A 27883-nucleotide genomic window follows, 5' to 3' on the forward strand; every position below is an offset into this window, starting at 1 on the left:
TCAACATTCGTTGACATGGCCCATAACCAATACCCACGTCACCCGCAAGGTCTTGAATGGTTCGACGTCGATCCGCACAAACCAATTGTTGAAGTTTGGCAACAGTGTCTGGCATTGTGCGGCTAATGGGCCTTCCAGTGTGAGCATCATCTTTGATGTCTGTAAGGCCGACTCTGAACCGAGCATGCCACTCAAACACATGCGTACGGCTCATGCTCTGTCCCCCAAACACTTGTTGAATCATTGCAAGGGTCTCTGCAGCACTTTTCCTGAGATTCGCACAGAATTTGATACACATGCGCTGTTCTGTTCGCGGATCCATTGTAAAATTGTCACACACCAAACACACAGTATTACGGAAGTCACTGTGGACATGCAACACGTCCTCCCTGCTGAATGCCACCCCGCACACTGACTCATCAGATATGCAGCTCTTGCCACCTAGCGGTGCGAACATCTACTACTCTTACTCTCAAGATGGTAGCACCAGTCCCGAAAGTTTTCGATTCCACTTCGTACAGCAGGAAGACATATGTCTAAAACACAAGCGTCAAAAGCACCTCATGGATGGCAGGACGTACGACTTCATGTCACATGGGTAACACATAACTTGACCTTCTGTGGGAAGGTATCCCCCTTGCAAGCCAGAATAAAGGCGGCGGTATCGATGCAGTTGTCTGTACGATACTGCTGCACATATCAAACAAAATGAATGCCACATCGCTCCAGATTAGCCTGGAGTTCATCATCAGTTTGCAGGATGAGGTCCCAATGAATAATCACTTCCTGGACCATATTCAGAGACTGGTGAGGGATAATAGACACCAGGAGATCACCAAGGTGACCACAAGCACAAAGGGCTGCACATTGTGCAGCAGAAGAAACTTTGATCAGTAGGGAGCCCGACTGCATCTTACTGAAAGACTCCCCTTCAAACTTATCCTTGATATCCACCACAGAAAACAGTGGCTTTGTGGCAGTGAACATGTCCCCGTCCATCCCAGTACAGACCAGATAGCTGGGAAAGTGTTTCATTCCAAGACAGTGATCCCAACCCTCCTCCCAGGGTTTAGTCGTACGAAGCAGTTTTTCAGAGATCAGCTACCGCTGAAAGAGAATGCTCTTGAGAATGGCCAGATTTTTGCAGCTCGATACTCTTCATGCACCAAGAATCCACCCTGATATTATCCACTCTGGCCAGGGGCTCTCCTCATGGCTGCCACCCAGCCACAGCAACGGCTGTCTGGCTTAGGGGCTGTTGCTGGGAGTTCCGATGCTCCAGCATGACAATCAACCACTCCTTGGCATACAGGGGGGGGAACAGCTCAGGTATTAGTAATGTCATCCCTGTGTTGTCAGGGAGCTCAGCCGTATGAGTGCATAACAGCCCCTCAACATGGACTGGCTACACATGCTGGTCACCTGGCGGGGTGGAGGGGGGGGGGGGGGGGGGCAGCGGTGGGGTAGGGAGAGGGGAAGGAAGAGGTGGAGAGGAGTCCATGTCGTAGATGCTAGGGAGGAGGTTCTTCTCCAAATGGCTCACACTAATGACAGAAAATTTAGAAATGGAGGTCAAACCCCAAGTGGGTACCAAAATGCCAAAAAAGATGAAAGAGAATAGACAAGAGGAACAAAATTGCAAGGAATACAGGGAACCAGGTGATTAGATCAACATAAATCAGAATACTGAGAGAGGGAAGGAGTGGAGATGGGGACGGAGAGGCACAGTGAAGGAAATTCAGCCCAGGAAGAAAGAATGGACTGCAATAACTCGGGACTCATGTGTATCACAAAAGAACTCACGAAAGAACTGTGAGCCCCTTGGGGGGAGGGCTAACTTTTTAACCACGTACTGTTACTGAGGATTCATAGGTGGCAAAAGGTCCATTGATGATCTGGCCGTATATTCTTATATGCCTAAAAGAGCAGCATGATGTGATTTTGATCTGCTTGAGCCTCATTAAATGGCTGGAATGGTGGGATAGCTGTCTGTGTCTGTGACTGCTGCAGTGGTGAATTAGTTAAATGCGTTATCAAGTCCTATTGCTGGTTTAGCTGCTAGCGAAAGCTCAAGAAATTTGATAACCATGTTTGGCTTTGTAACTCCCACCATAATACTATTGTTAATACAGGGTGTTTCAAAAATGACCGGTATATTTGAAACAGCAATAAAAACTAAACGAGCAGCGATAGAAATACACCGTTTGTTGCAATATGCTTGGGACAACAGTACATTTTCAGGCAGACAAACTTTCGAAATTACAGTAGTTACAATTTTCAACAACAGATGGCGCTGCAAGTGATGTGAAAGATATAGAAGACAATGCAGTCTGTGGGTGCGCCATTCTGTACGTCGTCTTTCTGCTGTAAGCGTGTGCTGTTCACAACGTGCAAGTGTGCTGTTGACAACATGGTTTATTCCTTAGAACAGAGGATTTTTCTGGTGTTGGAATTCCACCGCCTAGAACACAGTGTTGTTGCAACAAGACGAAGTTTTCAACGGAGGTTTAATGTAACCAAAGGACCGAAAAGCGGTACAATAAAGGCTCTGTTTGAAAAATTTCAACGGACTGGGAACGTGACGGATGAACGTGCTGGAAAGGTAGGGCGACCGCGTACGGCAACCACAGAGGGCAACGCGCAGCTAGTGCAGCAGGTGATCCAACAGCGGCCTCGGGTTTCCGTTCGCCGTGTTGCAGCTGCGGTCCAAATGACGCCAACGTCCACGTATCGTCTCATGCGCCAGAGTTTACACCTCTATCCATACAAAATTCAAACGGGGCAACCCCTCAGCGCCACTACCATTGCTGCATGAGAGACATTCGCTAACGATATAGTGCACAGGATTGATGACGGCGATATGCATGTGGACAGCATTTGGTTTACTGACGAAGCTTATTTTTACCTGGACGGCTTCGTCAATAAACAAAACTGGCGCATATGGGGAACCGAAAAGCCCCATGTTGCAGTCCCATCGTCCCTGCATCCTCAAAAAGAACTGGTCTGGGCCGCCATTTCTTCCAAAGGAATCATTGGCCCATTTTTCAGATCCGAAACGATTACTGCATCACGCTATCTGGACATTCTTCGTGAATTTGTGGCGGTACAAACTGCCTTAGACGACACTGCGAACACCTTGTGGTTTATGCAAGATGGTGCCTGGCCACATCGCACGGCCAACGTCTTTAATTTCCTGAATGAATATTTCGATGATTGTGTGATTGCTTTGGGCTATCCGAAACATACAGGAGGCGGCGTGGATTGGCCTCCCTATTCGCCAGACATGAACCCCTGTGACTTCTTTCTGTGGGGACACTTGAAAGACCAGGTGTACCGCCAGAATCCAGAAACAATTGAACAGCTGAAGCAGTACATCTCATCTGCATGTGAAGCCATTCCGCCAGACACGTTGTCAAAGGTTTCGGGTAATGTCATTCAGAGACTACGCCATATTATTGCTACGCATGGTGGATATGTGGAAAATATCGTACTACAGAGTTTCCCAGACCGCAGCGCCATCTGTTGTTGAAAATTGTAACTACTGCAATTTCGTAAGTTTGTCTGCCTGAAAATGTACTGTTGTCCCAAGCATATTGCAACAAACGGTGTATTTTTATCGCTGCTCGTTTAGTTTTTATTGCCGTTTCAAATATACCAGTCATTTTTGAAACACCCTGTATGATGAGGTTAAATGAAGTTCACACTGATTTGACAGCACTTTATTCATTAAATTTTAAACACAAGCATAATTATCCCTACTAGCCTAATCACACTCTGTTTCCACATTCCTTCATTTAACACCGTTTGACTGCAGTTACTGATTGGTGGTAAGCTCTTTATGCTCGGCTTTAATTTCAGAGACATTCTCTGACTTTTGAAATAACCTCAGTTCTACAAATTAACAAATTAATGACTTTTGCACCAGATCATGCACAACTTGCATGCTCATGATCCTCTCTTTATAAAGGCTCAGGCAGGACTCCAAATCTTCTACAATAACTCTATTAAAACTAAAATGATGTCACCAGTGTTATTCTTTCCACAAAACTAATTCATAAGCACAATTTTGTGGAGCATAGGTACACGGGAGCTGCCCTTCAGGCTTGCTCAGGCTAGACTGACTTTCTTATGTGCTAAAATGAACTGTGGGCACCCGACCACATCCTTCTAGTACAATGGGATTTTCTAGTCAGTAATGGAAACTCACTGGAGCAAAGATGGATAAAGGTATACTCAGTGTGTCCAGAACAGGACTGATACCTTTACCTTTACATCCCATCATTAAATGTTTCCTAAATATGTGAGAATGAAAGAATTTTTGGAAATATAAGATAAATCCCCAATTTAATGGAAAGAAAGAGAAGAAAAACAAACGAAGTTGGCTGAAACAGAATGGAAATATTCTAGAAATAGAAACCTAATCACACATTGCAATGATTTCCTCATGTTCATATTAACCATTTCAATTTCAATATTTTAAAAGAATGTGCATCACATTCATCCACCCCTATTAGTCTATAATTCTTGCAAAGTTCGTTTATATGTGACATAAAGTGTTTAAGAAAATCATGACATTGTGTAATCTTGTTTAGTATCAGTCCATTTCCATGTCCCTTGCAATATTCTCTTCAAAACTTAAAGGAAATAGCATGTTAAAAGCACATATACCAAAAATCAAGTGCAGACATCAATTAAATTAGCAAAGCTTACATATTGTTCACATTAATAATAAAGTATTTTTGTTTGTATGAAAGGCTTTGGTCTGTTGCTTTCCAAACAGCCTTAATTAGTGTAATGAGTTGAAAATTAAGTAAAGATAAAGACAAAATTTGACGAAACGAAAGGTTTTGAAAAGCTCAGTATTGTTGGAATGAAATGTAAGAAAGAAACACCAATGATATCATTCATTTAATAACATGTCTTTTCACTTAAAGCTTTATGCAAATGGAGACTCAACTAGATATTATGGGAGCCATGGACAGACAGCACGTAATCACTGTAATGCACCTCTGACTTGCTCTCGCCACATGCTGCTAGTTGTATGGCGATGCGTTGTAGAGCACAATATGTAGTAAGGCCTAGACTGGCTGATCCACATCTGTTGTGCTCAGCTGTTAAGGTTTATTGACCTGCGGCATGCTGCTCCTCTGTCTCTGCTGCAATGGCTGAGCGCTGCACCCTCTCCCCTCCAAGTCACAACTAATAACGAAAGCGATATGCCAGGTGTGGTGCCAACTTCTGTTAGCAGAATGGCCACTCACACCTGCTTCATGACCTAATGAGTGTCACAAGTCCTGGACACAAAACTTCCTTACTAATACATCGATGTGCTTTAAGGCAACAGTCTAAATAAGTTGCTGTGTAGATAAATATGTCTATAGCAATTTAATTTTTACACATTTCAAGTATTTGCATACAACACTTCTTTTCCATTATACAATACCTAACCCCAAATAAACACATAGCCCTGATTTAAAAACAAGCATACTTAAGCTTAATCAGAGGTATTCACACTTAGTTTTCTTCATTACCATAATTTGGGGCATGTCTCACTGTACTTCCTTAAAACATTTTCTACGTCATCTTTTGCCAGTCTTGCAGCTAGTATGCATCATTCTTTCTTTGTGCTTTTGTCTTTCATTTCTTGTTATAGAGAATATGTAGGTAAAAGATAAGCTTATGATGTTTCGTTTTACTTTCTTTACAGTGGCTCTCCTGTAACTCCTGTCTGTATTAGCGAAACTTCTTTATTACTTGAGCTAGTGTTTTTGGGTTGTTCTGTTACAGATAGTGATATCAATTATTTCATGGCACATCCCATCTCTGAAAGTTCAGCTTTTTTTGATTCTTCTATGTACTTCGAAATTCCATTGTCTCTGTTGTTCGCCTTCGATACATGCAGGTAGACAAAGACAACAGTCTCTTGAATTAAACCATACAGCCAAATATTACAACTCTGTGTTTAGTGATGAAATACACTTATATTTATAGCTCTCACTGCTATGGCCGAAGAGGCTGTGTTTCAGATTATTTATACAAACATTACTCTTTATTTCCAAAGTAAACAAAGAAACAGCCAAAGGTGGTGAGCTGTATGATTTGGCATGTCTGTAGATCTCGCACTGTAGATGTTCTAAGCGTAAATCTGTCTCACATTTTCCTGAAACTTTATATATTTGCTAATACTTCTGTAATTCATTTTGTTATGCGTGTCTATGACTCTTCATCTTCTGCGTATGGTGAGTAGCACTCTGTCCTTTTCATAATACTGTCATTAGTCTGTCGTGGATTTTCTGCTTTTTAACACTCATAACTCAGGTTTTTATGAAGCCTTTGATACGGATTCTTTTTTCCAGAAATTAGGAGAGGCATATAGTTAACAGAAATGCAATCATGTAAGCACCAAAGTTACAAAGAAAATTACAAAAAATGTTTAATGTATCTCACTTTCCAGTTCCTAGAAACATTACTGGCACGTTGAAAAAAGTGTGCATCACATTTCTTCAACCTGCTGGAACCTAGTTTTGGTCTTAAATAATTCCCAAGAGTGTGCACTTTCTAATAAAATAAAAAATTAATGGATTTTCTATGAATGAACATACAAAACAAAAAAATCAAAAAACTTTTTACTTTGATGAAAAAAGGATCATTCTAAGTAAGTTTATTGCAGCTGTTACCCAGTGCACCATATTTTCATGGAACTATTTTCACTAGTTACTTTTACCTTGGTGATAACCATTGTGAAATTTCTTCCATACATGTCATATAGTTTTGAAGGAAAAATTGTAAACGCCATGGCTGAAGCTTCCCATTTGGGTTGCGTTACTTTAGTGACGGGGGCAGGGGGAATAACTTATTGGCTTGCTTTCAGCACATCACTGTCATAGTTTTCCAGATACCAGAAAAAGGATGTATCTTCATGGGAAAAAATATTAAATAACGTCTTCAGGGAATATAGAAAATCAACTTAAGTTGTTATTGTCCAAACAATGATTCACTAAATATGCAAAATACTTTCAGACAGAGCTGTTCTCAAGCCAATTGTTCTATTGAGGCTCAAATATGATGCAAGCTTTTTTTTAAAAGCGTAGGTTTTGATAGACAGGGGATTTTAATTTATGCATTAAAGTATTTGATATCATTGTTCAGGAGGTCATTTAAAACACATTATGTTCACTGATAAGCTTTAGTACATGTGTCTCATGTTTCGTTAAAGTAATAAAATTACAGAGGCAGAAGTTATAATTTTAACTGAAATATTTTCATTACTAATATTAACTTTATTTAGGGGTATCAAACAAGCATATTTAAATAACTATTATTCTAGAAAGACAAATGTTTAAATTTAAAATACACATGTTAAGCAGTGCAGATGCTTGGCACTCTCAGGCGAAAGTTTTAATAGTGCCTGTTTTTAATCCAGTGTGACAAATTAGATTTTGTGTCTATCCTTTTCATAACGTCATTGGTTTCTGGCTTTCTCACTTCAGCAGCCAGAGATTGTGGTCATGTCCATGTGAGTTGCACTTTGTGTGTGTGTGTGCGCGTGTGTTTTGTCAATTTTTCAATGAAGGCCTCATTGGCCGAAAGCTCACCAGGGTTACCACAAGTTCTGGAAATCAGGGAATACCATGGAATTTCAAATGTATCAGGGAAATCAGAGAAATATCAGGGAAATCTGGAAAAAGAAACCACTGGAAAAATCTTGTTTTGTCTTGGTAACATTAAATTGTTTGTTTACTGAGACTCTGGCTGGGCAGAGCTGAGTATGTGTGTCCCTTACAAACTCTCTCATTCTTGCTGCTTCTTCCCTACCCATCCCTCTCCTCAGCTTGCAGTCAGCGCTGCCACGACTACTTGCTGTTAGCCAAGCAGATGCTGATGAGAGGCAGGGAGGTGTGAGGAGTGGTGTGTTTATATCTGATTCTCAGAGATTATTGACGCAGGGGCTGGAGAAGGCTGGAGACATTGGTCATGTGTGCATGAGTTGTGTCTGAGTGATGGTGTAAATGTCTGAGTGATGGTGTGAACGTGTATGCACTCTCATTTTGTGACAAAGGTTATGGCCAAAGATTTAGTTGTGAGGGTGTGATTGTCTTTTCTATGTGCCTGTCTGTGGCTCAGCGATCATATTTACGGTGAGTTGCTACCTATCCTCATTAGTATTGATTCTCAGAGTACTTGTGCAAGTTATTTGTTGAGTGAGTGGTCACCGCAGTCTCATTTCACCAACATGTCTGTGACATTTGCATAGCTGGCCACATGAGTGGACATCCATGATGGGGCAAAACCGCAGGTCTTTTCGGTGGATATCTCTAATGGATCAGGCCTGTTGATCTGAAGCCCGTAGTTTCCCACTAATGTGCGGGCCCTACCTGTTGGATCTAGACTCACCGATCTGCCTACAGGCCGGGTCTGTCTGTGTGTGGTATAATACGGTTGATTTTCATTGTTTATCCATGGACCCAGGACTGCGGTGCTCCTCGACAGGCCAGAGGTCACAAGGAATGGATTTCAGGAATTGCGACTGTCTCACTGGAAGTACATTGTACAGTGCAGTGTTTTATAGTCTTTTATTTATTGTAGTACATTTTGGCTCCTCGAAAGTAGTTTATGTATTAGAAAGTATGGATGACAAGAAGAAGAAAGTTGTGGCACTGACTGGCAGTTTGTACTCTATGTACTCGTATATATCTTGCAAGAAAAATCACTCAGTACCTGTAAAATAATAAGACATAACACAGTGGGTAATAATGGACAATAACAAACATACTAGAACCAACATTTTATTGGCTGTCACCAATAGTGTTGGTGTACACAACTTTTCCCCACCTTATACACTTCTTTCAAGAGTCTTACATTTTCCTGAGGCTATTTCTGAAACCAGTAAAGGTATTTTAAATCTGTCTCATGACTCCAAAGAAATGTGTATTTTCATCACCAAATTTGTTTCATTTTATTGAAATAAAATAACAACAGTGGTCTTAATGAAACACAGATACCTTGGCTTACTTTCTGCATTTGAAAACAGATGATTACAAAAGATGTTGATGTCAGTACTTACGATTTTTGCTCACACGTTTAGAAATACAGAAGTCCCTTTCTTTTTTTGTTCCCCCCCCCCCCCCCCCCAGGGATGTCTTTACTTACCCTTGATATCTTAAAATTTGTCAGGAAAAAAAAACAGCTAAAACTTGTCTGGAAATCAGGGTAATATCAGGGAATTTCACTTGGGAAAGTTGTGACAACCTTGCTCACTTTCTGATAGTATTTTTGTTGTACTGCTTTGCAACTCTAGCATCTCTGCTATATGGCAAGTAGCAACTATCATTTTCATAGTATAGTTACATTAAAGTAACACATTCTTCCTAAAGTGATTCACCAATGCTACACAAAATGTTTACTAAATGAACAGAACAAAAATCTTCCTTCTCAGCTGTGAAGAATGACACTGCTGGTCCATGTGGATGGAGAAACAGTAGTTCAGCATCTCCTTCTTCGTCACATACATTCTTGATGAAGGCAAAGTACTACCTGTCATCATATACAGAGTTTTGTTGAAGATGAGTGAGTGTCCATTGCGGGGCATTTTCATTGAACGAGAAAATCGAGGAAGGCTTTCCAGAACAATTTACTCTTCTAATTTCTAATGAATCACAGGAAAGCGGCTTGTAACTTAAAATTCCTGGTACCAGGTACTGTGCAGCCTGTCAAAAATCTCTTCTCAAGGTTCTTGCTTAGAAAATCTACATTTATTTTCTATAACAGTATTATAAAAGGGAAAGTTGCTATTCTCATACCTGCACACGCATGCGCGCGCCCGTGTGTGTGTGTGTGTGTGTGTGTGTGTGTGTGTGTGTGTGTGTGTCGTATATTTTCGACAAAGACCTTGTTGGCCGGAAGCTTATGTTGTGACAGTCTTTTTGTTGTGCCTGTCTGCGACTCAGTGCCTCCACTGTATGGTGAGTAGGAACTTTCTTTTCTGTAATATTGTTACATTCTGTGCTGGATTTTCTATTGTTTGATTTTATTTTCTCTAAGAACTGGAAAAAAATAAAAATAAAAAGTTTGTCAGTATTAGCCTTGCAGAAATTGTAACATCAAATGCAGTTGTTGTTTGTGCATCATCCTCTAATTGAAGACTAGCTTATCTCAGTATGTGTTTTACAATTCCTCCCTATCTATCACACACAGATTTACTGTGCCAAGTAGCAAAAATGAATGTTCAGCGTCAACAGAAAAATGATTTTTGTGCTCACACAAGTTTTTAAAGCTTTTTCTATATTTTTATTGCGCAGTACACCCATCAGTAAAATACTCGTGGGTAGTGTTCAGCCAACCAGTTAACCCTTTCTTTCTGAGCAGGATTTATAAATTCTTTGTCATGCACGTTATCATCAGTTTTACAAGGCTATGATTTTCAGCCAAGTCCATTAACAGAATTGCTTTTTTGGAGGGTTAGATTTTTTTTCAAATTTTTCAGGGGTGTACCTGACACTTAGATATAAATGAGTGTGATTTAAGTGCCTATAATTTTGTTATAAACTAGTAAATGTGTTCATCAATAGTTGTAGACTGCTTTACTGATTCAGTCTGATGGTCTGTGCAATCCACTGGATCATCATCAGTATCTTTATAAGCTAATTTTTATTCAAAAAATTCTGACAATATGCCATCACAAGGGTAATTATCATGTTAATTAAGCATGCAGTCATACTTTTCTGAGCCACATACAAGAAATTTTATAAGTTCTATACATATTCTTTCAGTGTGTTCCATGTACATACAACAGCAATTTTATATTTTGCTGAATACTGCACACATACATCAAATGAGTGCCCACAGCACCATCTAAAACACACCATTTTGGTCTTAGTGAACAAAATTTAGAAAAAAGCATTGTTAATATTTGGGTTCTCTCTTTCAAAACAAGAAAATTGTTCCATTAGGTCACAGAGGATAAGTCTTTGTCTTTTGCTCCTGGTCACATTTGAGTATATTCATCATGTGGTAAAAATCAGTGACAAATTTTATAGCTTATCAGCTATTATTTTACTTCTTTTTGTTTAGGAACTGATAAAAATACCCATTTCTGTTTTCAGTTTCCTTGGTTTTCAGTTTAGGAACTGATAAAAATACCCATTTATGTTTTCAGTTTCTTTGGCTGTCAAGCTGCATACTCACTAACATTAAAATCTGACATTTTATTTTTATTTTCACTAAGAGGGAGGAACTAAAGTTAAAAATTTTCTTTTTCTTTTTCAGTTAGCCATTTTGCCTTTCATTAACAGCATCATTGCATGAAAATCTTTGACTCTCTTAACAATTTCATCATCTACTTTATTCTCCGTACTGTCATAAACTTCAACACTGTAACCTACTGCTTCACTTTTTCTGGTATTTGTTTGCCATATGAGGTCTTGCTGTGATTTGGAATGGAATGATGTTTTAAGATGCAGCGGCTCAATTTTTATCACAGACCAGTGCAAAATTGACTCTAACTTGTCACTCATCGAGGAATTACTATTTTTTATTGTCTACATTCATTATGTAACACATTATCTACCAATAACTTGTAAGTGTTTCTATTTACACAACAATAGAAATTCAACAGATTTGTTTCATCAAACTTAATTCGCAATGTCTCATTGTTTTGCATGTTGGTAAGTTCCAGCTGTACCTTTTCCGGTGCATTTTCACAAAAAATAGTAGAAAGGTTGCTAAATAAATGTAGCAATTGTTTTAGCTTGTAAAGAATGAATGATCAAGGGGGCAGGCCACTGTCAGATTGTTGACAGGTCACATGTGGGCTGCAGTCTTTGCATCCTTGTTCTGAAGCTTTATCTGCAAACTTGATACTTTGATTTTTTTAGTACTTACTGATGGAATGTTGCTCTGAATCACCACCATCACTTTCATTTCTGTCATTGATTTCAATTTTTTGTTCACAAATCTTATAATATGTTCTAGATAGTTTTTTGCATGCTTTTGCACAGGTTCTTCTAGCAATTTATGGTCTGGATGAAGCCAAGCTTACTGATCTCAAGGACTCTTCACTTGTCTTTGTATTTTGAGAAGATCACGATAAGTTTTTGATGGTTTTCAAAACTTTTTAAGTAATAGTAGTTCTCTCTTGTTATTCTGGAAAGTTTATTGTGGATCATGGCAATATGAAATTTTGCCAGGCTTCACTCAGCTCTGAAATTTTTGAAGCATTTTTTCTTTAGGTGTAGGTCATCACATGATATGGGTGTTTTGAGTAATTTTTCAACACTACATGAATTCATGCTCCCCATTGTAATTAGTTGAGTACTATTTCATTTAAAAACATGCTTCATGACAAACAGAGTGATAAATTGCCGGACCACAAACAAATGTGATCTGTCTCTCAGAAAGACGAAGAGTAACCGAGACCAAACACACTGGTTGTTGTATGTCAATGATTTGAACATTGCATGTCAGCAATTGTTGCATTGTTTTCATATTTGTACAGGTTCCAAACAAGCTACTGCATGCACACAGAACACTCTCTTATCACTGTGAACAAGTGGTTAGCTGCCCATATAAATATGATATGTTATAGTCTTTCAGAACTTACTGAATTAATAAAATGAAATAAATTTTTCACACTTGAAGTTAATTTGTTTGCCTAGGATAATTTATATTTAAATACATTAATTTGGCGCTTCTGCATCTGAGGTAGTGGGTGTCAGGCTTCGATGAATTTAACTTGGACTGACCCGTTTTTTCATCATAGAAAAAAGCATTTTGATTTATGATTTATTTCTGTGTTCATTTATAGAAAACACATTAATATTTTTATTTTATTAGAAAGCATATAGTCTTGGAAACTATTCAAGACCAAAACTAGGATCCTAGCAGGTTGGAGAAATGTGATATATGTTTTTTCCAATGCTCTTGTGATTTTTCCAGAAATTGGAAAATGACATACATTAATTTTTTTTTCAATTGGCTTTGTAACTTGACTGCTTAAATAATTGCATTTCTGTTAACTATATGCCCCTTAACTTCTGAAAAAAATTCCAAATCAAAACCTCCATAAAGACCAAAGTTATGGGTGCTTCTCTAGACAAGTATCATTTTGTATGGACAGTCTTGCACAGCCAAATTATAAGAACAACACTACACTGAAAATTCAATGCAAAAAGAAGTTTTAGTGTTAGACAAAAAAAGAAAAAAATGCCGAAGTTCTTATGTCATAAGTCTAAGCAAATGTGCAAAGTTTTGTTAACATCTGAGATGCTGGATTAAAAGTCCTAGAGTTATTGAATGATTTGACTTAGAATAACCCCAACATAAGGTCAGCCAAGTAATGACATGACGACTCTATAGAACTCGAACTGTACTCCAGATGGAACTCAAGGGAGAACTGTCACACTTGCCCTTTGCAACCATAGTGAAACTGCTGTTGTGACAAAGTGAGCTGGCATAATTTTAATTCCCCTCTTGTTTTGCCATCTGCCTACTTAAATTCATTTTTTCATTTTTTGGACTAATTACCATGAATGTACGTGAGTATAATCTGTATTTTCATGCTAGAGAAAGACTGGCCCTCAGTTTTAAAGTAAATAACACCAGATCTAATTTTGTGCATAGTTTTATGTAATGTAATTGATTTTCTAATTTATTTTGACTATTCCTAGTTAGTATCTTTCATTATAGGACGAAATCAATAATTGTTTCATAACTTAAATTCTATTGTTGACATATTAACAAAAATATAAATTCTGCACTAATTATAAACATAATGCTAGTAATCTTGGAGTATCTATTTGGCTCTATTCGAAAACATGTTAGCAAAACCAGCCCTTCATTAATTCCAAAGTAATTAACAGTTTTGTCAAAAGTATTGTTTGCATAACTATATTTTAATTTCACAATTTAGCTTTAAACAATGTGTAGTTTCAGTACCTATTATTGTGATGATATATAAGGGCCCAAATTCTGGTCATGAGACAGTCAGTCCACGGTCGAGTTTCAGACGGGGAACCTGTGTTGCTTAGAATGACAACAAAGTATCAACTTAACAGTGGAATGAGTGTTACACCAATAGGTGTGTGTTAAAACACTGACAGTGTCTGCTCTGTACATACCTTTTTATTCTTCAAGAACTGTGAACTTTGTGGTAGGTTTTTACTGCTCTTAGATGTTCAATAGTAAACTATTGTAGCAGTATGTGGAGGTTTGCCTGCAAACTGTTAATGAGGCTTGTGGAAAGTTTAAACAATAGTGCACTGGCCGTACATATATAACTGTATTATTGTAGGGTTGTGCAAAGTGAAAGTAAACTGCTGTGAAATGCAAATGTCTACCTGTCGGCTACAGTATTTACAGTAGTCAGTGTCCAAATTACGAACTCCATTTTTCAGCCAGTGTAGCAACGCATATGTCTACACCGAGGACAACAAACGAAGAAATAAAAAAAAGTAGGTGGAACCGCTACACTGTGCAGTGGCGGTGCCTTGCAACTCCCAGGAGGTATGGCTCAAGCCTTGTTCAGAATGGTACTGCTGTTGGCTCTGCGTGGACATACAGCATCTTTGCTGGGGTCGACTGCTGGTGTGACATTATCGATGATTGTCAATACTGAATTCCCCCCCCACAATACAAATTAACACAGACAGTTCTGGATTAAATTGATTAAAAAAATCCAAACACTACATAGCCAATAAGCAAATGTTTATTAATCAAAGTTCCATTAAGCCTGCCAGTGGTGGAAACCTCAAGTTCATAATTTGTATCACTATGAACACAGTAAACAGTCATGATGGTCGGAGCCTGCAGGTAGAGGCAAGTCAAGTAACAGCAAGTGAGAAAGAAACTGCCACCATGTGACCTTATATTTGCTCACTACAGAATTTCACTTGCCTGGCTGGCGATATCAGCACTGCCTTCACCGCAAGCAGCCATGCTTGACATGGATGACGTTACAAATATCTATATCTCCATATTTTATATTTGCATGTCCAGTTGGGTCACTTAACTTCTAAACTTGAGCCACAGTTCCCCTACATGCTCCTGCTGAGAGCTGAATGTCTCAAGTGCTGCACAGGTGTAGAACAATAATACTTCCTCCATGTCTAGTTTACTGAAAATTTAAATCTTTCTGCTTTTATTAGTTGCCCTTTGTGCATCGGTAATTGTTTCTGCTATATCTGCTTCACGGTCAGTTTTAGGAGTTTCAGTATAGATGTCTTCAAATGGGTGACATCTTATTTGTTACCATTAGATATGATATCTTTTTATCATGAGTGAGTTTCTGAACTATCTGTTCTAGGTTGTTTTCAGAGAAGGCATGTAGTATTGTTTAACAGATTGTCCTGTGGTGCCCACTCTTACAGAACCATAATGATCCCAGTTGAATGTTTGATGATTGTCAGCTACAGTGATGACAGTATTATTGGGAAATGTATGCACTAGGGACTGTAGTTATGCAGCTTCAATTTGGACTTGGGTTTCTTGTCTTCTGTCACAAATACACCACATCTATTTCCCATTAGCCTTTCGTGTTGATATACTTATAGATTTATCCCAAAAATCTCACTGCTCACTGCTGTCAATTTTGGGTTTTGGATGGCTTTCTGTGCTTTGTATTATGTGAGCCCACTGATTTTGTGCCTCACCATGTGTCTGTGTGAGGGGGGGGGGGGGGGCGGCCTCATTTCTTTGAATCTTAATTGCCCCTCTGAGCCATTGAGACATTTTTAAGCCTATGGTGCAAGTCTAGGAAGTTGCAACCTAGCATGTCAGAGTCTCTGGTTCATTCCTTCATGTGACTGAGAACTAGGGGTCTGCTATCAATTCTGGGACAATGTTTCAGATTGTGAAACAGTGAAATTCCATGAACTAGTCTGTTGTTCTCAACCTTCTCTGCCACTAACTGGAATGATGCAAGTATGACATCAGAGTCAAGACAGCAGGTACAATTTATTCTACTGTATTACAATCTGCAACTGGTTGCATTCTTTTCCCTCAGTAGCTGCTAAAACAGCCTCTTCAGCATGGTGAATGAAGTCTTCAGACATAAACACAGAGTGCACAAAGTGATCTTTCCCATCTCTTTGCTAAAGGATTCCCTTGTTCACTGCATGTTTGAGCTGCTGATAATTAGCAGACTTCTATTCTTTTGTTTGCTCCCCACTGAGATGAGACACAACAGACATATCAACAAGCAAAGTGTGCTGCACTGGCTCAATCTCAATTGGGAGACAGCACTTTAAACATACTGGTTAGCTGGATGGTTGTCATACCCCGAGTTCTTTGTAGTCCCTGTCTGCCCAGTACAGAGCTCCCAGACCTACCACTGACACATCATTAACAGTCATGCTCTTGGAGACAAGACAGTATCCAAGGGAGAGGGTAGTATTTGAAGTATATGTGGTATTTCTGGTACACGTCTCTCGGTAGCCCTCCAAACACACCCATCCACAGCAAACTGCAATTGTGTACAGCAGTAAGGGTGATTTATAGCTACTTAAGAACATCCCACACCCGAGAGCGGTGCTCCTAATGGAGCTGGATGTTTTTCTGAACAGTAGACAAATAACTTTAAAATAAGCTTCCTGATTCTCTTTTAATTTCTGGATCTGTTATGCTATAAAGATTACAAGTTCCCTTCAAGAAAGGGTGATTTTCTGTAAAAACAAAGAAAACTTGGAATAAAATTTACTGATTACCTTAAGCTACATGTTCGTTGTGTTTTAAACATTTTCTTTTGTTGAGGTTATGCTCAGTAACAAACTCAAAACCGTAGCGGTTCAAACAGTTTGAACTGCTATTAAAAGGGAAAACTAAGTGGAACATGATATGACATTTATAATATGCATAGAACACACTATTGTACCACAGTAGTCAACTATGTAAGAGCATCTCTTTCTGTTGTGAAATTATTATGAAGTTAGGAGACACACTTCCAGTAATTGCACAATAGCTTGATTAGTGCATCTATATACTAGGAGTGGCAGATTTTATAGTTAATGAATAAGACACATTATTTACATGTTTATGTGTTTTAATTGCATTTCTGTTTAATGCTTGTAAGTCTCTTATATCAGTGTGTGCTTATATTCTGTGTAAGTTTCTTGATCTTTTAAAATAATACTTGTTTGTGTAGTACAGTAAAATATGTATTATAACTTATGATTGAAGACTACACAACTATGCCTACCTACTTAAGACCTGTAACTGATTCATGTTGCTTTCTCATATTTAACAGTTGGATGCTGTGGACCTTGACAAAGAAATTGCAGCAGTAATGAAAAATCAGATCTTGACAGTGACAAAGTTTATGAAGGTTGGATTCCTTGGCCGATGGGAACCAGAAATTGAGGCCGCTCTTAGCTACATAATTTGGAAGGTACAGTTATTTACAAACATACAGGGTGGCGCAGGATAAGTCACCTGATTTGTTTCATGAATGACACATTTGTTGGTGACAAGATTTGTAATTTATTGATGTAGAAGTAAAGAATACAGCTTGGAAATGTAACTTAATGAACCACATGTTCAATATGACTGCCGTTTTGGTTTATAACTTCTTCAAGCCGCGCACATGCATTTGTGACGACTTTCCGACACAAATCTTCGCGAATGGCATGGCATAACTCTACAATGACAGCCATAAGTTGCATGGGGTTTTCTGTGGTACACCTTCTCTTTGAGGAACCCACAAAGGAAGAAGTCACATAGTTTAATGTCCTTCTCTGTGCCAATATAATGCTGTTCGTCGCCGTCATCAGTAACACAATCTTCATCTTTTGTGCAACAGTCAACCGTACTTTGTCCACCATCGTGGCAACTGAAATGGTGGACTCACAACAGAAGCAATGAACTTGCAACAACATCTGGCATAATTTCCATGAACTGCACGAAGTTGAGCGGAAAAAAAAAGACACCCTGCCTGCCTATGAGATGTTTTGAAAAACCTACTTGGACTTCACTACACTTGTTCTTAACTTTGATCCTGATGCTCATAAAATTATTCTTGAAATAACAAATACATAATACTAAATAAGGTATTGTGACACACCATTACTTAATCTTTCAACAGGGACTGACAGAAAAGTACATGTATTGAGTTTGCCCCTGACAATGGAAACTGGAGCACTGATTTCTGGAATGATAACCTTGTGAGATGAAGGCACCATGTTATCAGGGCCATTATTTTGAGACATTTTTCTACATAAGCAACTAATCACTTGGTGCTCCCTCTGCCCCCCCCCCCCCCCCTTTTCTTCGTATTTTCCCCTGGAACACTTTTTCTCATCTTAAATTTTTCCTACTAATTGTGATATGCACTATATACAGACCTTGCACTAGGATGCTCCTTTCAGCTACACCGAAGAGTCAAAAAACTGGTACACCTGCCCAATGTTGTATAGGGTCCCCACGACTACGCAGAAGTGTCGCAACAGGATGTGGCATGGACTCGACTAACGTGTGAAGTAGTGCTGGATGGAATCATGCAGGGCTGTCCATAAATCTGTAAGAGTGCAAGGGTGTCGCATGGCATCCCAGATATGCTCATAATGTTAATGTCTGGGGAGTTTGGTGGCCAGTGGAGGTGTTTAAACTCAGAAGAGTGTTCCTGGAGCCACTCTGTAGCAATTCTCGATGTGTGGGGTGTCACATTGCCCTGCTGGAATTGCCCAAGTCCATCAGAATGCACAATAAACATGAATGGATGCAGCTGATCAGACAGGATGCTAATGTACATGTTACCTGTCAGAGTCATATCTAGACATATCAGGGATACCATATCACTCCAACTGCACATGCCCCATACCATCACAGTGCCTCCACCAGCTTGAACAGTCCCCTGCAGACATTCAGGGTACATGGATTTATGAGGTTGTCTCCATACCCATACATGTCCATCTATTTGATACAATTTGTAACGAGACTCATCCGACCAGGTAACATATTTCAAGTCATCAACAGTCTGTCGGTGTTGACGGGCCCAGGCAAGGCATAAAACTTTGTGTTGTGCAGTCATCAAGGGTACGTGTGTGGCGTTCGGCTCTGAAAGCCCATATTGATGATGTTTCATTGAACAGTTTGTACCCTGACACTTGTTGATGGCCCAGCATTGAAATTTGCAGCAATTTGTGGAAGGGTTGCACTTGTGTTACACTGACTGATTCTTTTCAGTCATCATTGCTCCCATTCTTGCAGGATCTTTTCCCAGCCCCAGCAATGTCAGAGATTTGATGTTTTACAGGATTTCTAATATTCATGGTACACTCGTGAAATGGTCATATGGGAAAATCACCACTTCATCGCTACCTCGGAGATGCTGTGTCCCATCGCTCATGCACCAACTATAACACCAGGTTCAAACTCACTTGAATCTTCATAACCTGCCATTGTAGCAGCAGTAACTGATCTAATAACGTTTTTTGGGAGTGCATTGTGCTACCACCTACTGTCAGGTACTCCATATCAGCGACCTCAGTAGTCATTAGACATCGCGAGAGAGCAGAATCGGCACTCCGCGGAACTCACAGACTCTGAACGTGGTCAGGTGATTTTTTTGTCACTAGTGTTATATGTCTGTATGTGAGATTTGTGCACTCCTAAACATCCCTAGGTCCTCGGTTTCCAATGTGATAGTGAAGTGGAAACATGTACAGCACAAAAGCGTACATACCGACCTCATTTGTTAACTGACAGTTGAAGAAAGTTGTAATGTGTAATAGGCAGACATCTATACAGACCATCACGCAGGAATTTCAGACTGCATCAGAATCCATTGCAAGTACTATGACAGTTAGGCAGAAGGTGAGAAAACTTGGATTTCATGGTCGATCGGCTGCTCATAAGCCACACATCACGCCGGTAAATGCCAAACGACATCTCGCTTAGTGTAAGGAGTGTAAACATTGGACAATTGAACAGTGGAGAAACATTGTGTGGAGTGACGAATCACAGTACACAATGTGGCGATCCAATGGCAGGGTGTCGGTATGGCGAATGCCCAGTGAATATCATCTGTCAGCGTGTGTAGTGCCAACAGTGAATTTCGGAGGCGGTGGTATGGTCATGTTTTTCATGGAGGGCGTTTGCACCCCTTGTTGTTTTGTGTGGTACTATCACAGCACAGGCCTACACTGATGTTTTAAGCACCTTCTTGCTTCCCATTGTTGAAGAGCAATTCAGGGATGGCGATTGCATCTTTCAACATGATTGAGCACTTGTTCATAATGCACAGCCTTTGGTGAAGTGGTTATACGACAATAACATCCCTTTAATGGACTGGCCTGCACAGAGTCCTGACCAGAATCTTATTCAACACCTTTGGGATGTTTTGGAATGCTGACTTCATGCCAGGCCTCACCAACCAACATCGATACCTCTCCTCAGTACAACGCTCCATGAAGAATGCACTGCCATTCCCCAAGAAACCTTCCAGCACTTGATTGAATGTATGCCTGTGAGTGTGGAAGCTGTCATCAAGGCTAAGGATTGGCCAACGCCATATTGGATGCCAGCATTACTGATGGAGGGCGCCACAGACTTATAAGTCATTTTCAGCCAGGTGTCCAGATACTTTTGATTCATAGTGTATCTCTGTATTTGAATCCAATACTGCCCAAAACATCACACTTGTCATTTATCCGCTATGCTCCTCAACAATGAAGGTGGCCTGAATGAAGTCACCATGGGAGTTTCTAACACAGATGTAGGCATCCTATGAAGCAGGCATTAAAACAGGACTCTTATGGAAAATTCCCACAAGAGCATGCCACTCAAGTGGTCATTACAGTCTGAGATATTCATCGTTTCTGGATAATGGCATGCATGCCACACAACACAAACAACAACATCTATTGCCAGGGATAAAGCTTTATATATCTGTACAAGAAGTATCTGTAAATTAAATGTTGATGATATGTTTTGTATATGGATTAAACAGCACGGAGATATTACAGAATTTTAAAGCATATATCTGATTCTAAGTACAACACACTGATCTTGTCAAAAGACAGGAAATGATTTAGTCTTCTATAGTGATCCTGATTCTTCAATCCAGTATCCTCTGGGTGCCCAATAGACTGTGCAGCTGTTGTGTCAGCTTATGTAAAGTGCTGTCTTTGCGCCTGCTGCTAAGATCAGTGATTCTGACAAGTGCAGCCTTCTCCTCACTTATATTACAATGAGTAAACAAATAAGAGATGTTTGTCATGCTAAAGACGGCACATATCTATATCTTCTGTTAATAGAAGAGTTCAATGTGGCAAGTGCCTAATTGTCACCAGACTGCATTAGGCACCTAAGAGTTGGTCAAGTTATTGACATTTAACACACAGGCATTTACCACTTTTGGTTAGAGCCAAATACTGGGGCACATCATCCTCAAACTCGTGTGAACACTGGGCTTTACATGGACCACTGTGTCATGATTCAGTTTAAACTATCACCACCAAGATCAAACACTGTGATGCACAAAATATGGATGACAAGCGCTGTCACTGGCTGGATTGGATTGTAATAGCAAATACGCAGGCTGCAGAGCAGCTGATCTCTCGTAAATGCTACACATGACAGTAACATGTGAGCAGTCACACTATCTAGCAATATCTTTATGCTGTGGAATAGAGAAGCCATTGTCATTAGAAATCTCATAAATGATAACAGATTGTCTGTTGATTTGGAGGAAGGGGACTAAACACTGAGATCATCGGTCCCATCGGATTAGGGAAGGATGAGGAAGGAAATTGACCATGTCCTTTCAAAGGCATCATCCAAGCATTTGCCTGAATTGATTTATGGAAGTCACAGAAAACCTAAATCAGGATGGCCAGATGCAAGTTATGATAAATGTACTTGCTCATGAATGATATATGAGTGTGTTGAAATGCAATGTATGATTGAGGATGGTGATGGCTTTCATGTACAGAGAATGTTTATGTCAGATAGAATGATACCATTTCACTTTGAAAATCGCTTGTACACCCAATTGTTGACTACTGCATCTTATCTGAAGGGTGTGTGCAATGTAGCAGTACTCCTGACCATAAGATGGGTCTGTTAAATGCTCCGCAGGCACAAGGGTAGTTGCCTGATACCTAGTCTCACTCACGACTCTTTGGCATAATCAACACAGCTGAATTGACGTCAAGATGGATGTGTATGACTTGGACCTCACTCAGCCTGTTTCCCATGTACTGCAGGCAGCTGTTGAGCAGTCATGGATCGGTATAGCTTCCCACCAGTTCAGATGCCTTCCTGAATTTATATCACAAGTTTCCCACACTCATTAGGGGGGGAAAAAAAACTTACGTGAAGAAGGGGTGCAGAGATTTGTCTTCACCTGTATTCACATCATCATTTTATTTATGAATGTAAACACAGTGTTCACTGAAGTAAACAATGCCATTGTTCAGTACTTCGGGCCACTGCAAATGACACAACCTTTATGCAAGAATAATTAGTTACAACAGGTATAACACTAGGTGTGCAATAAAAGCCTGAGGCTGTCAGCAAGATCTAAAAGATAAAAGAATTTATAACAATCTGTATGCTTAAAATTACGTGAGAACATGATTCCTCAAATCATTGCACTACTGTGTAGATCCTGACATATTATATGCAGACTTCTATTTCAAGCTAACACAGATTTTTCTCTAAGCATAATATGCAGAGCCAGTTTAAGGCTCAATGGACACAAGCTGCCACCTGGGTTGTCAAGCTGAGAGGGGTGCCAGAAGCATCACAGCTGCAAGATTTCTTTACAGGATATCTAACAATTAGTAATGACCACTTGGGGCATCTACACTGAAGGTCAAAGAAACTGGTATAGGCATGCATATTCAAATACAGATATACACTATGCAATCAAAAGTATCCAGACACCTGGCTGAAAATTACTTACACGTTCATGACCCTTTTACTATGTACTGAGAATAAACTGAAAGCGACCTCTATACCATGGAGGTTTTAGAGCTCCTCACTCAGACAACTCCACTTGACGTATTTTATCATGACAATGTCTGGCCACATGTGGTAAGCAATGGCCAGGCGATCTTCAAAGACAGACTGGTACTGCCGACTCCTTTACTTGTATGTTCATTCATTGATACGTCTGGGATGTGATTGGTTGGCAACTTGACATAGTCATCCAACAACTACTGTTGATGCTTTGTGTACTTGCATGCATACCACCTGGAACAAAATCGACAGGACTATATCCAGCTCCTCTTTGTTGCCACACTATGTTCTTTAGAAGCTCTAATTGCAGCTTGTGATTTCTTCATTAAATACTGAATTCTCAAAATCACAGATCATTACAATTATAAATGTAATCATTTGTGTGTTGTTATGTATGTAATCTTTGATATAGGGTACATGAGCTTAAACTAACTAGTTTACACTCATGTATCTTCTTTGGTGTTGCAGTTTTGATAAAAAAAATTGTGTGTATTATGAAGTTCTATATTTTGTATATCTCAGTTGAATATTTACATCACTACAGAGAGTCATTTTGGTTGAATTTGTTTTATTGACTGTATCTTCCGTTTGTAGCTATCTGTTGAGAAGAATCACACTACTTTTGGTATGCAATTATTGGGAACAAGATTTGCTGGTCAACCTAACAGACAGCGATTGGTAATGTTGGCCGTATTGACTATTGGCTCACGTTACTTCAAGCATCGCTGGCCAGATATTTCCAGGCAATGGAAATTGGGACCTCAGGTGAAAATAATGTAACTAATAATATAACTAAATTTCCTTCCATAATATCTATTGATAATTTACTGAATGACCAATAAAATTTGTTGGTATTGTTCTGCTAACTGTGATTTTGATAGATGGAAGAAAACCAAGCTGGAACAGAAAAGTAGCAGATGTATTTGTTGACTGCCTAGCATAGCAGCAAGTGATCTGAAGTCCAGGCCATAATGGCAGCATGTTCTTGTTTATGTATGAGAAGACAATGAGATGGTGACATTGTATGATCTGGCAGAGTGCTCTTGTTCTAAACACCTAGCAACAATTAAACAATGAAAAGGCAAGGATAAAGGATAGATATTGCTACTAATCATATAAAAGAAATGTTGAGTCACAGATAGGCACAACAAAAAGACTGCTACACATTTTAGCTTTTGGCTAAAAGCACACAGGCACAACTTGTGCACACGACCGCTTCTCTGGCTGCTGTTGCTGGGGTGAGTTGTGACTGTGCTTGATGGGAGCAGCAATCTGCTGTGATTGGTGGGGGTAAGGAGGAAGCATGGGGTGGCGACTGGGGAGGGGGGGGGGGATAAGCAGGGTGGCTGGGCAAAGGTGCAGTGCTGCTTGTGAAATGTGTGGGGACATGGTGTGTAATGTTTTAGGTGAGCTAATTTAGGCACACATTTAGGCGAGCTAATAGGCCGCCCAGAATTGCTATGAGGTAAGGTGTATTTGATGTTTGACTGATCATTAACAGGCGAAGGTCTCAGGGCGTATTGTGGCAGTTCCAGCCTCTGGCTAGGTGATCAGCATGAACGAGTTGAGGTACAAAGTCTAGCAGTGTTGGCGGAAATGGGGAAAATCCTGAAGCTGGGAATTTAGATGGCTGTTACTCGCATGGTGTTTGTGCAGGAGATGCCCCAAGGAACGCCGAGTTGTCAGGCAATCTTAAAGATGGCTGAATTACAGCTCTTTGAGATTCAACAATAACTCACGTCAAGTATTAATGCAAATCTGAATACATTTGTAATCTCAGAAAAATGAGGTGCATCCAGTGATACAGTATCTCAGTACCTGTAAAACAACAGAAATTTCATAGTAAATAAACGTTTAATCAATGAACTATGAATTAACAACTTTTGTTTCATGTGATTTCAACACATGATATCTCGGATGATAGCATTGCACTATAGCTATTATCTCCAAAAACTAGGTAGCTGTACCTATATTATTTCTTGGTTTATAATGTCTTTTATATCTTTCTATTACACAAATCTTTGTCAGAACATCGTATTCTCCACATTTACACAGCAAATGAACACAGCATCAATACCTCATATTTTGTCATACCTGTGTTTTTATTTAATGAATAGTTTATTATTTTGTCAGTAACTTTATTTAAATGTTGGTTGCAAGTCATATTTAAAAAAAATGTTGCTAATTTAAAAGTGATCAGTGTGTTAGTGGACAGCACATTTGTAAAGAGAACCAAAAGAAGCTTCTGGCAAGCAGGCATAAATAATTGTTTATATCATATTTAATGACAATCTATGGTCATTTATTGTGAGCACCTTTGTACAAGAATACTGACTTATTTATGGACAAACCTTTATTTATATTTATTTTGAATTTTTTGAGTGTGACTAAATATTTATAACATTTGTTTATTTAAATATTGTTGTGATATATTATTTCAGTAGAGGAAAGTGGTCATATTGAGTGACATCATGTCTGTAGACTTAAGAATGATGTGTTATTTTTTGTGGCGACAGCCTTCAGACAATGGAGAAGCAGACAGTAGCGGAACACTAGGGGAGTCATGTGGAGACTGGGACTTCTCATGTGAAGAGCTCAAGAGAGCGATTCTAGACACTTTATGTCGAGTTCTTGAAGAAGGCTGACCTGCCTGCAGTAACGTGCACGATTTGCCATATAAGTGATCGATTATGGGTGATGAATAGCCACTACCATACTTAAATTTCTCAAGGGACTTTATGTTTTGAGAGGTCTGAATATGTTCCAGACTAGAACTCTTAGCAATTTCTGCTTGATTTACAGAACTGAGAAAGGGGAGAGTATGAGCTACTTTATAAATCATCATGTTGAACCCTGAAGTGTTTTAAATTGGTAAATACTTCATGTACTGTGATTATGAAATGGACTTAGTTTTTGCATATTTTTGATGACTACTTAGCTTGAGGATTTTGCTATCATTCCTGTAATGCTCTCAACATAACTTTACTCCATTTGATAAGGCTACTTTCTGCCGTATTTTAATTGAATATCGTAGGACCACTTCCCATTTACTTGAGATGTCCTTTCTTGAATAAATCCTATTTGACATACTTCTCTGTTTTCTATAGCAATTACAGATGTTAAAATATAACCCTCATTATTAAATTATTCATTTACTTTTATTTTGTATTTCTGTGTCTTTTGTTAACTTGCAATTCTAACCAATGCGTAGACTGTTTGACTGGAGGATCACAGCTGCAGGTTGTTATTTGCAATGAATAAGCTACTGGGCATGAAAGCAGATGTGCATGGCTCGAACGTATGACTATTTCAACTATTTTTTCAAACAGGGCTGTGCATAACCCAAGTACCTAAGGTACAAATAACCACAAGTAAAGATGCAACTGTTTTGCTCGTATGGGATACTGTTCAGGAAGAGCAACTACACTATCTGTAACCGTTAGATATCGTCACAGTTTTTTCGTTGAGGATATGACTCTAACCCTTTCAGAATTGCAATTGTAATTCTAATCTGTTACAGTATTCTGTGATCTAGGCCCTTGATTGATGTCGCACAGATATTCATCGGTTATGACAACAATCAGAAAGGAATTCCACAAACAATTAAATAATTAATGGTAGTTAGCTATATGTAACCGAAACTGTGTGACATTTGGTTATAGGTAATAAGTAAAGGTTGCCAGTTCATAAGTGAGCAAAAGTTATTAATCCTTAAGTGTGAAGGTAGACAGTAACTGAACAAAATGCACATGCATGAGCTGAATGGAAAAGTTATGTATGACAATATGTCTTTGAGTAAATTTTCAATGCATTGAAAAGCTTTATAATTGATAATATAATACAATACAATATAATATAATATAATTGATAATATTATCATTAGTTATTAGGTGTTAGTAACACATGATGTGAGATGCATTGAGTGACATTGTTCATTGTAATGCTATCTGTCATCAGGTTTTGTGAAGCAAACTCCCATGACTCATCACTGTTTATAATAGATATTACTTCAAAAAAGGCTCGTAATAGCTTTGTAGCAACCTCGGAGGTCACTCCACTCCCAACCACGCAGGAAACACAATGCTTTCAGCAGTCAATATGCCTCTACCTACGGGATGCACATTACATAAAATAAGAAGTAAAGCTATAGTAGTACATGTGATATCAATTGTTTACCTTTTTGTTGTGCTGACTAATAAAAGTCATTATTTTGAAGTGAAGTGTGCCATGTGTTAAGTACCTACAAAGTGGTGACACTGACTTATCATGAAACAGTTTCTGCAGCAACAAGCAGAAATGGAACAATTGCAGTACCAGTTATGACACTAGCAACAACTGGTACAACAGCAGCAGCAGCTACACTGTGATCAGTGGGTGAGATGGCTGTGCTACAACAGTGACACAAGACACAGCTTTGAACAAGGCCAGAAGCAGAGAGACCACATTTGGCAAAACTACAAGAGTCGCTGCAGTTGCGCAGCCAGGAAACTTCATGTTCAAGCATCCCGACATTCACTGCCACCCCTCACTGGTGGCGGCCAGCACCAGTTCTACTTGTGCCGTGGGTGCAGCCCAGCCTGCACCCATCTGCACCCACAAGGTCAACCAGTCTGGTTACCTGCTACCATTCCCTGGGACTGTCCCAACAGTGCAGGTGAACCACACAGCATTTATAGCACCAGCCCTCTGGAACGATTTTCCCTCACTTTGGTTTTACACACTGAAAGCTATTTCATCACCGCTGGGATAACGCAAGACTCCACCAAATGCACATGTGGTGGCTCTACTTGACAGCTGCTCTACCAGTGAGGTTAGCAACATAACCACAAACTGATGCCTCCAGGAAGAATGAGTACTAAAAGCTGAGCTCATTCAGTGGCTTCCGTCTCTAACAAGAAATGCTTAAGATAATTGTTGCACAGGGAGGAAATTG

At 39.4% G+C, this 27883-nt stretch overlaps 1 protein-coding gene across 1 annotated transcript in view; it reads left to right on the plus strand.

Moving 5' to 3' along the window:
* Window positions 1-27883, plus strand: part of LOC124544710 (peroxisome biogenesis factor 2) — a 98272-nt gene that overhangs the window by 33020 nt on the left and 37369 nt on the right. Inside the window, exons 2-3 of the mRNA XM_047123354.1 lie at window positions 17237-17377; window positions 23545-23715. Coding sequence (XP_046979310.1) covers window positions 17237-17377; window positions 23545-23715 — 312 coding nt within the window. The remainder of the gene's footprint in view (window positions 1-17236; window positions 17378-23544; window positions 23716-27883) is intronic.

This window comes from Schistocerca americana, chromosome 8 (assembly GCF_021461395.2).
Source record: "Schistocerca americana isolate TAMUIC-IGC-003095 chromosome 8, iqSchAmer2.1, whole genome shotgun sequence".
In the NCBI taxonomy this organism is placed as follows: domain Eukaryota; kingdom Metazoa; phylum Arthropoda; class Insecta; order Orthoptera; family Acrididae; genus Schistocerca; species Schistocerca americana.